The following is a 13,047-nucleotide window of genomic DNA, read 5'->3' as shown; positions in this document are numbered from 1 at the left end:
AGCCGCCTTGTGGTCCGAACTGGCAGCCTCACCATGCCTTACCACACTGTGTATGCCAGTACGGTTCTTAAATCTCTCAAACCAGCCTTTGCTGGCCTTAAATTCACTCACTTCACCACTATTTGCAGGCAATTTCTTTACCAAATCTTCATACAACTGCCTAGCCTTTTCACAAATAAACGAAGTCATAAGAGTATCTCCTGCTAATTGTTTCTCATTCATCCACACCAATAATAACTTCTCAACCTCTTCCAGTACTGGTGATCTCATTTTTGTCAGCATAGTTACTCCCTTTGCAACAACAGCATCCTTTATTTAATTTTTCTTGGCCACTATGGAACATAAGGTTGTGTAGGGTTTCTTATACATCCTGGACAGTTCGGCCACACTTGTACCACTTTCATATTGTTCAATGATGGTTTTCTTAAATTCAATCGTATTTCTCACCTTTACCACAGGCTTGGCACTAGGAGCTTTCTTTGGAGCCATGGTAGCTTATTTAGTACTTGCAAGCACTAAAATAAATGGAATATTATGAAATATTTCGCTGGAGCACGTGAGGGGACCTTCACTCACTGGTAAACAATGCCAGACTGGCTGCCGCCCTGGCTCACGCCGTGGGTATGCGTCCCAGACGAACTACGACTCGCGAGTCAACCTATGAAAAGCGAGTCCACGTTTATACGAAAATACCTCTATGATTGGCGAATTTTACGATTGCCGGGAACTACGAAAAGCGGGGGACCACTGTATTATAGAAATAGAGGTAATTTTGATTGATTTTACTATAAAAAGAACCTGGAAATGGAGCTCAAAGTAGGGGAAATGTTTGATTTTTGCCGATGTTCAAAAATAAACAAATGATGTCATTGTCCAATAAATGTCCAACTAGCCATTCTAATATGCAGTCATGAATGGGTTGATGTTATTTATACAATTATTACAGTATTGCAGCAGTCTGCATAATAGTAAATCTTCTATTTTTTGTTTGAATAAAAATTCAAAATAGAAAGCAAGAGTAATATCAGAGGGGCCTGGAGACATGACTGATGAACAAAGAAAATGTTATTTTAGAGCCAGGAATGTCTGCATTGTTCATTCTGGACCTTATTTTGAAATTGTCATATTTTTTAATTTTCGTGAAATTGGCCAAATTGCAAATTTCTGACCACGTTCCCCTCAAGGAAGGTTCCTTGATGTTGGTGAGGGGCTCTTGATTTAGGGAATTGGATCTGTGCTCCAGTTCCCCGAATTAAGCCTGAATGCCTTCCACATCCCCCCCCCCCCCAGGCGCTGTATAATCCTCCGGGTTTAGCGCTTCCCCCTTGATTATAATAATAATCTGACCACGTTATTGGGTAATTGAAATTGGCAAATGGGCAGTTTCTTGTACTCAATTAATAGAAAAAATGGAGTTCTAAAGAAATAGCTATGAATTTGGTCGACTGAAACAATGGAATTAGCCGAAAATAAGGCTCAAAGTGGGCGAAATCGCCGATTTGTAAATATCACCGAGGTCGCTAACTTCGCGAGAGCGTAATTCCGTCAGTTTTCCATCAAATTTCATTTTTTTGGTATCATTACAATCGGAAAAAGATTCTCTATCATTTCATAAGAAAAAAATAATTTTTTTTTGAAATTTTGCGACACCAGGAGACACCTCAGGATTGGGGGTTGCGACAGTCAAGGGGTTAATGCCTAGTTCTATTACTAACTTAATATAAGTTATTGTAAACTTGTTGTCTGGCGTTTATATGCATTTATAAGTGGAAAAATGGCGTTCTGCTTTCTGACGATGTCCGCTTTCCAGCAGTAGCCTGGAACCTAACCTGCCGTGTAAGTGGGGCCCTACTATATATGAAGACTGTAGTCCTGTTGATCAAAATTCAACCTGCAACTTTAGTTGATAGATCAGCATAGTGACTAACAATAATATTAATATTTTTACATTCCAATCCTTGTATTAACACATTTACTGCTGGTTATATTTAAGTGTACATACTAATGTACTTTGCTTTGTATGAATTAAGGAAAAAATACATTATTACTGTTCTAATGACATCTCTTTATTCTTTGAATGCTACCTTTAGTACATTTACATTTACCCTTATGAGCTTAACATATTTAGGTATTCTGTTATAAGGAAAATACCCCTCTTAGCTTCCATATATGTATATACATTTTCACTTAACAACTAAGTAAATTTAAGAACTAGTTAAGTATTATTGAATTAACCAGAATATAATATTAAAAATAAATAAATGCAAAGACTATGTTAAGGACCCTTGATGTGGACTGTAGATCCTTTTGCTGTCTTTCTTTTCCATGAACTTTGACCAGTCTTAGGATCAAACCCAGACACTAAATTAAATGGGGGGTGTTTTCCCCAAGAGGGGGGTGAGTAATTTCTAGAGGGAGAGGCTAACCCAGACTAACAATAAGGAATATCTTTAACGTGTTTGTGTGTTCTGATTTGCCCCTTAAACATTCTCTGTTTAAATAGATAAAAGTAATAAAATTAAGAATGAAAACTAGTTTTTCAGTTTTCTTATTTAAATAAAGAGAACTTTTTAGAATTTATGCAATTTTTTTTTTTTTTTTTTTTTTATGTTTGCAGTCTCCCATTGAGGCATGGTGACCCAAAAAAAAGAAGAAACAAAAACCTTTCTTCTTTTTGGATTTAAGAATTTATGCAGAAGGGGTTACTAGCCCTTTGCTCCTGGCATTTTAGTCACCTCTTATGACTTACGTAGGAAGGATTCTTTTCCACTTTTCCATGGAGGAGAATATTAGTCTTATAATAAAGGGAATGAATGTCAGATAGGTATAGATATGTGGTATCCAGCAAAAAATAGTATGATGGTAGATAAGGTATTTTGATTAATAGGTATTTTTAATATAAATGGTAGGGGATTTTTATTGCAAATTGAGCTAAAGTTTTTTAATCTGAAGTCTGATTGTGATCCCTTAACAGACTAGACGAGTTGGGCCCGACACAACCTCCAATGATGACCTTTAAGGCTTTTATGGAACAGTGTGATGATTCTATTACGGAAGAGGAAGCTCTCAGGAAGTACTCTGAATACAAACTTGAGTTTAAAAGACAACAGCTGAATGAGTTCTTTGTCAACCACAAAGAGGAAGAATGGTAAGTACAAAAATAGTTTTTTTTGACATTAAGACACTTCATTTATTTCATCTGGGATGGTTACTTGTGTAGAAAATTGTGGTAGGAGTTGCTTATGCATGCCGTGGTTTGCATAGGTTTGGGTATCTTTCCTCTGTCTGAAAGGCACTATCATGATATATTCAAGATTGTATAGATGTGTGAGTTTATTGATTTGGAACTAAAGAAAACCCATTTACAGTAAAACACTGATAATCCAGCAGTCTGTTTTGTAAACCCAGAATGGAGATATATTTTGAAGTACAGTATTGCATTATTTCTGGTAGCTACTGTATTTGGCCAAAATTTCAAAATTGTAATTGGCTTTTTTTTTGTACCTGGTGTCTTCACATTTGTCCAGAATGCTGATGTTATATTATTCTTAACTTCTGTGATTGTGGTTGTGTATTTCAAGTCTTTAAACCTATCATTAATAAATTTTTTATATATTTAATACCATAACTCTCTGTAAAACCAAATTTATTCCTAGGGTTTGCAGCAATAGAAAACTTTCATAATGTTCTAGGTATGTTAATGAAACACGGTGCCTTTTTGAAAATTGTGTTATGCGAAGTTAAGAACATGTGGAAAATATCGAATTAGGTTCCATATGCTTTCAAATTGGTAAATCATTTTTTTTTGTTGCTATTCTGGTAGGAAAAATTTGCTATTGTGTAAATTACCTCACACTGTTGATCAATTACTTGAACAATTTGAAGAGTGTTGAGAAAGGATTAAAGTGGTTCTGCTGGACCAAGTTGGATGTTGAGAGGTTTATCAGTTGATGCACAACAATATAAAAGGAAAAGACACATTTCCTTATCAAATTATACCAAACATAGGAATTCTCTGTACCTATACTAAACTAACATATACAAAAACTAAAGGCATTGATAAAGTCAAAATGAAGAAAAGGGGTTTGAGGGAGCATCGTCTGGGGACCTCAGCAAGTTAACATTATGAAAATAAAAACTTCATTTCCTTACCGAATGTAGCTCAAAACATTCCAGACAAACACATGAAAGATGAGATTGCATTTGTTAAAATAATAACCAAGGAAAATTAAGCAGTAATTACTTGCATAAAAGTGGGAGGATGTCTGGGAGATGTGGAGAGAACTGCCAACTCTGGCTTTGGCTCCCAGAAATATTGTAATATTGCAGATTTCTATATTAAATTCTTCAATTCATATCCAAATTGCCTGTAAAACATTGTATGATCTGTGTATGAAAAGCTGAAAATGAGCTTAGCGGAAGAGAAAGTAATTAGCTGGCTTTTTTTTTTTAACCAAAGCCAGAGTCAGCATGGCAGTAATGCACCTCTATCTCCAAAATATTACTGCACTGCAATGTTGATAACATAACAGGGGCAGCAGCTGGCAAGAGACATGCATGTACATCTTGCCTCATTTTTATTAGCCAGTTAAAGACTAGTTTGCTATACTTGACAAGGTGACTCAAGAAATCGTAATGACACGATTGCAAATAAACCATACCCCCGGCCGGGATTGAACCCGCGGTCATAGAGTCTCAAAACTTTCCTATGGTGTAGAAATATACCTAGTTGGATGAATCTTATTGTGGCTAGCTGGTCTAGTGGCTAACGCGACGGGCTGGAGTTTTGAGACTCTATGACCGCGGGTTCAATCCTGGCCGGGGGTATGGTTTATGGTTGACAAGGTGTGATGAATCTCTAGAATGTGTGATAGTGTTTGGGCAGTTACTGATGTATTGGCTGTGCCTCAATGAACGTATACTTTATCTCCACTAGAACTTTATCATTTGAACTCTTATTCTCTTTTATTGTCAATTAACATGTTCAACAAATGTAGAAATAAGTTAGAGTAGATAATTCATTGTTGAAAGTACATAAATATGTAATTATGATAATGGACCAAATGTACATAAATGTGTAATTATGATAATGTACCAAATATTCCCTTCATACATTTTATATAGGTTTTGTATATAACTAAATATTCATAATTTATATAAATTTTGGGAAAAAATGGTAAAGGAAAATGCTGCAGAATATTCTTGAACATGACTTTTTGCTTAGCAAGACCTGGAAAGCTGGTGCACTGCTTGTGGCCTAGCTAGCTGTGTGAAATTCTGAGGGTACTACCCAAATTTTGCACATAATTCTTTTAGTTTGTGGTGATTATCAAGGTTTTAATGCAGTATGTATAATATTTGTGTGTATTTTAAATCAGTTTATACAAAATCACACCATGAGGCTGTTATAGGACTACTGTATATTATGGTTCCCTCTCCCAGACCCGTCTGATCAGTTGGTTCAGAGCTCTTGATGAGGGAAAAATTGTGTTGTATGTGTACTCAGCACGATGAGACAGTAGTTTTGAGTCTGCCTCAAAGTGAATTTTAATTATTATCCTTATATTTACAAATAATAACAATATTTGTATCTTTAGTACAAATACGTAATACTGTGGTGATGGTAGAAGTTATGTCACTCTCTACTCTTGTGTAAATTATTATTTGGAATATTCTGCATAAAAAGGCATTGATTATACTGTAATATTTTTAATATAAAATTATAAAAGGTTGCCTAATCTAGGAAATGGATTTCAATTCTTGGTAAAATTTATGGTACATCTATTTACAGTGTATTGAGGTGTAGTTATTTGTCGCATGTTTTAGTCTGTAGTTAACCCTTTGACTGTCGCAAGCCCCTTTCTGAAACTGTCAGTCTATGTCGCAAAATTTTTGGGATTTTTTTTTTTTTTTTATGAAATGATAGAGAATCTTTTCCCAATGGTAAGGACACCAAAAGTACGAAATTTGGTTGAAAACTCGTGGAATTACTCTCCTGCGAAATTAGCGGTCTCTGCGACTTATATGCATCGGCGATTTCGCTGACTTTGAGCCCTGTTTTTGGCCAATTCCATTGTTTCAGTTGACCAAACTCATAGCTATTTCTTTAGAACTTCATTTTTTTCTATCGGTTGAGTACAAGAAACCGCCCATTTACTGATTTGAACTACCCAATAAAGTGGTCAGAAATTGGCCATTTGGCCAATTTTATGCAAAGTAAAAAAGATGCCAATTTCAAAATAAGGGCCAGACTAAAGAATGTAGACATTCTTGGCACTAAACTAACATATCCTCTGTTCATTAGTCAGGTCTCTAGGCCCCTCTTATATTACTATTGCTTTCTATTTTGATTTTTTTATTCATACAAAAAATACAAAATTTACTGTTATGCAGACTACTGCATTATTGTAAAAATGGTATAAATAATATCAATGCACTAGTGAAAGAATATTAGACTCCCCAGTTGACGCGTATTGGACATGTGGTGTGATTTCCTTACTCCTGAATATTGGTAAAAATCGAACATTTCCACTACTTTGAGCTCAATTTCAAGGTCGTTTTCATCATGAAACTAATCAAAATCATCTCTATTTCTGTAATATGTTTTCCATTTTATCACATGAGACCATGAAAATGAGAATACAACGATAAATACTGTACGAAAATATACAGCAAAGTCGGTGTTTTAATCCAAAAAAACGGTCGTTTTTTTTTCTCATTTTGCACTGCGTGCTGCAGGATTTTTTTTATGTGGTGCACACTGACCACACAGACCCATTATCTCACATGTGGGCCTACCAGCTTTCTCCTGCTTGATTTGAAGTCGCTAGAATTTACGCGTATAAATACGTCCAAAACAGTGCCGCATAAGACGTACATATGCGATCAAAACAGTCAAAGGGTTAAATGTCTTAAAATGTGAAAACGTACATAAAGTCTTCCATCCGCATTGCTTTGGAAAATGAGGCAAAAATATTTGTTGGAGCAGTCAGTATTATTAATGTTTCTGAGATTCATGAAGTGATGTAGTGCATTTTCCTGACTGAGCTAGCAGAGCTAGCACAAGTATTAGGTATTTGATTAATTTCCGGGAGAGGTCTACATGATTTGTGGAAAAAATGTTAAAATTTTATATAGAAGCAAATCCTTTGTGGGTAAGAATTCTTAACCAATAAGCCATTTGTGTTATTCAGGTATGTAAAGACAACAAAAAGGGAATGATTAGTTTTTATTGGTGGGTTATTTCTGATACTCTGAAATAGAAATACAAAGAAAGTTGTAAAGAAAATATTTATTAGAGGTTAATTTGTAACAAGAAGATTTTCAGGCAGTACAGTACACTCATGCTTAATATAGTTTAGATAAACTACAAAAAAAAAAAAAACTAGGGCTGTTTTCCTTCTTAAACCTTTCACTGTCGAGACCCCTGCTTGCAAACACGCTTTCAATGTCCAAGAATTAAAAAAAAAAAAATTTCTTATGAAATAATAGGGAATCTTTCCCCAATGGTATTGAAACCAAAAGTATGAAATTTGATGGAAAACTTACGGAGTTACGCTCTCGTGAAATTAATGGTCTCGGTGATATTTGCGCATCGACGATTTTGCCCACTTGAGCTCTTATTTTCTGCCAGTTACATTGTTCCAGTCAACTATATTTATAGCTATTTCGCTGGAACTCCTTTTGTTCTCTCGGTTGAGTACAAGAAACTGCCCATTTACCTATTTCACCTACCCAATAAAGTGATCAGAAATTGGTAATTTGGTCAATTTTATACAAAAATTTAAGAAAGGCCAATTTCAAAATAGGGTCCAAAATAAACAGGGCAGACATCCCTGGCACTAAAATAACATTTTGTCTGTTCATTAATCACATCTCCAGGCCCCTCTTATATTATGCTTGATTTCCATTTTGAATTTTTATTCACACAAAAAAATAGAAGGTTTACTGTTATGCAGACCACTGCATTATTGTAAAAATGGTATAAATAATATCAGAGCATTTGTGAAAGCATATTAGACCCATTTGTTGACGTATTGGACTTTTTGTCTGTAAACCATTCAGAATCATCTGTGTTTCTGTAATATGTCTTCCATTCTATTAAATGAGACCAAGAAAATGAGAATTATTTATTTTTTTATTATCACACCGGCCGATTCCCACCAAGGCAGGGTGGCCCGAAAAAGAAAAACTTTCACCATCATTCACTCCATCACTGTCTTGCCAGAAGGGTGCTTTACACTACAGTTTTTAAACTGCAACATTAACACCCCTCCTTCAGAGTGCAGGCACTGTACTTCCCATCTCCAGGACTCAAGTCCGGCCTGCCGGTTTCCCTGAATCCCTTCATAAATGTTACTTTGCTCACACTCCAACAGCACGTCAAGTATTAAAAACCATTTGTCTCCATTCACTCCTATCAAACACGCTCAAGCATGCCTGCTGGAAGTCCAAGCCCCTCGCACACAAAACCTCCTTTACCCCCTCCCTCCAACCCTTCCTAGGCCGACCCCTACCCCGCCTTCCTTCCACTACAGACTGATACACTCTTGAAGTCATTCTGTTTCGCTCCATTCTCTCTACATGTCCGAACCACCTCAACAACCCTTCCTCAGCCCTCTGGACAACAGTTTTGGTAATCCCGCACCTCCTCCTAACTTCCAAACTACGAATTCTCTGCATTATATTCACACCACACATTGCCCTCAGACATGACATCTCCACTGCCTCCAGCCTTCTCCTCGCTGCAACATTCATCACCCACGCTTCACACCCATATAAGAGCGTTGGTAAAACTATACTCTCATACATTCCCCTCTTTGCCTCCAAGGACAAAGTTCTTTGTCTCCACAGACTCCTAAGTGCACCACTCACTCTTTTTCCCTCATCAATTCTATGATTCACCTCATCTTTCATAGACCCATCCGCTGACATAAATACGTACCTTAAGAAATTTCTCCGCAGAGTCGCTGTTTTAAATAAAAAACAGGGTTGCAGTTTTTTTTCTCATGCACTGCGTGCTGCAGGATTTTTTTATACTGCACACACTGACCGCTCAGACCCATTCTCTCATATGTAGGCCTACCAGCTATCTGCAAGATTTTGGAAGCTGCTAGAATTGTGGCGTAGTATTATGGGAGTGACGCTGGCTTCAAGGCTTTAATGTTATGGGACCGACAGTGAAAGGGCTAAAGACTGGCTCCCACTTGTACAATGACCAAATTCCCAGTGGCAGACATCCTCCCACTTGTTCGTACTTAGAGCAGATGGCAGGGCAATATTCACACTTTGACTTGATTTGTTAAATGTCTTTATATATTGCTCTGTACTGACAAGAAAATGAGCCTAATTAATTTGAATGAAATCCTATGGCTTATTTTAAATTTAAGGGTTATGCATAAAGTTAAAATGTACAGCCAACCAAATGGAGTCATTTGGGAATTTTTCATTTTTTTTTTTTTTTTAATTGCTGAGTATACAGTATTCATTATATTTTCTGTTCATGATCATATGGTATGTATTGTGTATATTTTTTAAATATCAAGAATTGTGGAATCGACAGTCATAGGGGAACATTGTTACAGGCTCATTCACTTTTTTAACATTGTTTATAAATATCCTTAAATGGGTTTAACATTGTTTATAAATATTTTTTAACAGGTTTATGTTGACATTCGGAAGAAAAGCTTGAATCAGACCTATTAGAACCCCATAAAACTGACCAGGAGATGTAAGGGGGTCTTACCCATCCTTAGGAAAACGTCAAGTCAAGTATTTACACTACTTTGAGCCAAATTTCAGTTCACTTTTGGTCCTGAAACCAGTCACAATTATCTCTATATCAGTAGCATACCTTTTTATCCATTAACCCTTTGACCGTTTCCGACGTATAAATACGTCTTACGAGCCAATGTTTCTGACGTATTTATACGCACAAATTCTAGCGGCTTCAAATCAAGCGCCAAAGGCCTGGTAGGCTTACACGAGAGAGAATGGGTCTCAGTGGTCGGTGTGCACCCTGTGAAAAAAAATCTGGGACCTAGCGGTGCATTGTGGGAACGCCATGTTGTTAGTCCAATTTCACCATGCCTCTCGGTAAGAAGTTCCTCACTCCTCGGCGGATTGGAGGTCTTTTGTTCCCAAGTGATAGCTCTAACAGCGATGAAAATGTCAGTGACAGTGAATTCCAGGGTTTTGAAGTGAGTGTTACCGGAAAAAGTGCCCAGGATAACGTAATTAGTGATGAAAACCCAGATGACCCACAACCTTCCACCTCTGGTGCTGTGCCGGCTTGTTCACGTTCACGCTCGCCTGTACCAGGACGAAAGAGGAAACTATTTGGTCGTGTACAACACCCAGATGATAGCAGTGATAGTGATAGTGATTTCAAGGTCATTGAAAGCAGTTCTAGTGACAGTGAGAGTGAATATTCCCCAGTGAAGCGGCAGTATGTACAACGTAGCATGCGGTCTGGTAGTGTTTCATATGTTGTTCCAAGGGGAAGGAGAAACTCTGGGAGCACATCCCATGGCCCTACACCACGACCTGATAGTGAAGATGACGATATTGTAACGATGGGTATGAATGGTGACAGTGAGGGAGGAGGCAGTGGTGGTGATAGTGAGGGTGGCACGGCCCATGTGGCACCATCAGCGGGCCACGCTACTACCCACGCTACTGACGCATCACAACAACCAGCCTCACCCTACCCCACACTCCCACAACCTGCACCACCACAACCTGCACAACCACAACCTGCACAACCACAACCACGGTACAATATCCAGACCCCACCAGCAGACCACATCTGGGATTGGCAGGACGGTGACGAGTTTGTTCCCAGTCCCCGTGACTTTGATGAAACACAAAGTGGAATAAAGCCATCTTGTCCACTTGGGAACAATGCCAGTGAACTGGACTGCCTTGAGTTATTCTTTGATGAACCCCTGATGGACATCATTGTCAGGGAAACAAACACATACTGTGATTACACCATGGCAAATACAATTCTCTCACCAAAATCACGGCTACACAAGTGGAAGGAGACAACTGTGGCAGAGATGTACCTGTTTTTTGCCACAATAATGCTTATGCCACATGTGTATAAGCACACTGTCACCACATACTGGGCAACAGAACGCCTGATTTCAACTCCAGGTTTTAGTGACATTATAGGTGTCAATCGTTTCCTGATACTGTTACGTATGTTACACTTTTCAGACAAAACCAGGCCTGACAGAAGCGACAGGTTATATAAGATCAGAAATGCGTTTATGTACCTGAAACAAAATGCTGCATGTATTTTTATCCCTTCAGGAAGCTTGTTATTGATGAGTCCTTGATTTTATTCAAAGGAAGACTCTCATTCAAGCAATATATACCAAGCAAGAGGAAACGCTTTGGTATAAAGCTATTTGTACTGTGTGATTGCAGAAGTGGTCTAGTTTTGGATATCGTTGTGTACACTGGCAGTAATACTTTGAGAGATACCATGAAGTTATTGGGTATCTCTGGTGATGTGGTTCGAACAATGATGGAACCATATCTTGGTAAGGGGCATATGTTATTTACTGATAACTGGTACACAAGCCCCTTACTCAGTGATTTCTTGCGAGTGAACTTGACAGACGTGTGTGGCACAGTGCGTGGTAATCGTAAACATATGCCAAGGTTCAACGCTGGCACTCGCAGAGGTGAGGTGCAAGCCTTTGCTGCCAATGACATCATGGCATTTCGGTGGCATGACAAACGTGATGTCACATTGTTGACATCAGTTCACAGAAACGAAATGGTACCCAGTGGCAGGGACAACAGAGACCAATGAACCCATTCTAAAGCCTGCAGCTGTCATGGACTACAACCTCAATATGCGCTTAGTGGACAAATGTGACATGCAGATTGGGTTTGCAGACTGTGTACACAAGAGTTATAAGTGGTATATAAAACTTTTTTTCCATCTTGTTGATATCTCTATGCTAAATGCTTATAACATATACAAGTTGAAGACCAACAAAACACCAAAATATGGTGAATTTTGCCTGTCAGTAATCATACAAATAATTGCAAAGTACCAAGGAGCAACTCCTGCAATAGACCAGCGCCCACAGACGTCATCTCGTTTGAGGCCTGGTGATCACTACCCCATAGAACTGCCTCCTACTACTGCCAAGAAAAATGCTCAGAAGAGGTGTTATGTATGTATGCATACCACAAACACGCAGAGACACTCGTTTTATGTGTGAGGAGTGTGAAGTGCCCCTCTGCATATACCCATGTTTCAAAGAGTTCCACAAGCTGCAGCAGTTCTAGGAACGTGTTTAGTGACTGTACATATGTATATTATGGAACAATAGTAATAAACATTGTTTTGTATTGTTTGTTTGTGTAAACAAAGTGTATACACAAACTAATAGTGATAAAGTTTGTTCTGTTATTGTGTTGTAAACAATGAGTGTATATTTGAAGAATGCACCTTACATTGGTCTCACAGGCCACATAAGTTACCTGGAACAGAAAAATATTGAAAAATGCAAGAAACCTTTGAATTAGAGTAAATAAAAGAATACCGGGTGGGCGGCGGTCGCCGCTGTTGCCGTACTTGCGGCTCTATATCTCGGTAAGTACTGATGGCAAAAAAATTTTTTTAGGCTTAAAACACTACTAAAAATATTCCTAACATTTTCATAAGAAAAAATAATTTTTTTTTTCGAATATTTGGCGACATAGAATGACAGTTTCAGAGAGGGGCCTGAAACAGTCAAAGGGTTAGATGATACCAAGAAACAGCCATTGAAACCATCCTTTAAAAAAAAAAAAAACTCAAATTTGCTATTTTAAACTAAATACAGGGTCAAGAGTTTTGCTTTTCCCATCATGCACCATATGGGGCAGGATTTTTTCATACTGTGCACACTCACCACATAGACCCATCCTCTCATATTTAGGTCAAAATTTACTGTTCACATCTTATCTGAAGGAGCTGTTCTCTAAATATAGATCTATGTGATGGGCCCTGACATCATTAATGTATTCCACACGATAGCACCT

At 37.8% G+C, this 13,047-nt stretch overlaps 1 protein-coding gene across 3 annotated transcripts in view; it reads left to right on the top strand.

The window, feature by feature from the left end:
* Ars2 (arsenic resistance protein 2) overlaps nucleotides 1–13,047 on the top strand; it is an 89,865-nt gene that overhangs the window by 8,594 nt on the left and 68,224 nt on the right. For all 3 annotated transcript variants that reach the window (XM_053781816.2, XM_053781817.2, XM_053781815.2), the window contains exon 5: nucleotides 2,975–3,148. In XM_053781816.2, coding sequence (XP_053637791.1) covers nucleotides 2,975–3,148 — 174 coding nt within the window. The remainder of the gene's footprint in view (nucleotides 1–2,974; nucleotides 3,149–13,047) is intronic.

The sequence above is a fragment of the Cherax quadricarinatus genome, chromosome 30 (assembly GCF_038502225.1).
Source record: "Cherax quadricarinatus isolate ZL_2023a chromosome 30, ASM3850222v1, whole genome shotgun sequence".
In the NCBI taxonomy this organism is placed as follows: Eukaryota; Metazoa; Arthropoda; class Malacostraca; order Decapoda; family Parastacidae; genus Cherax; species Cherax quadricarinatus.
This window is presented reverse-complemented; position numbering and strand designations above follow the sequence as displayed.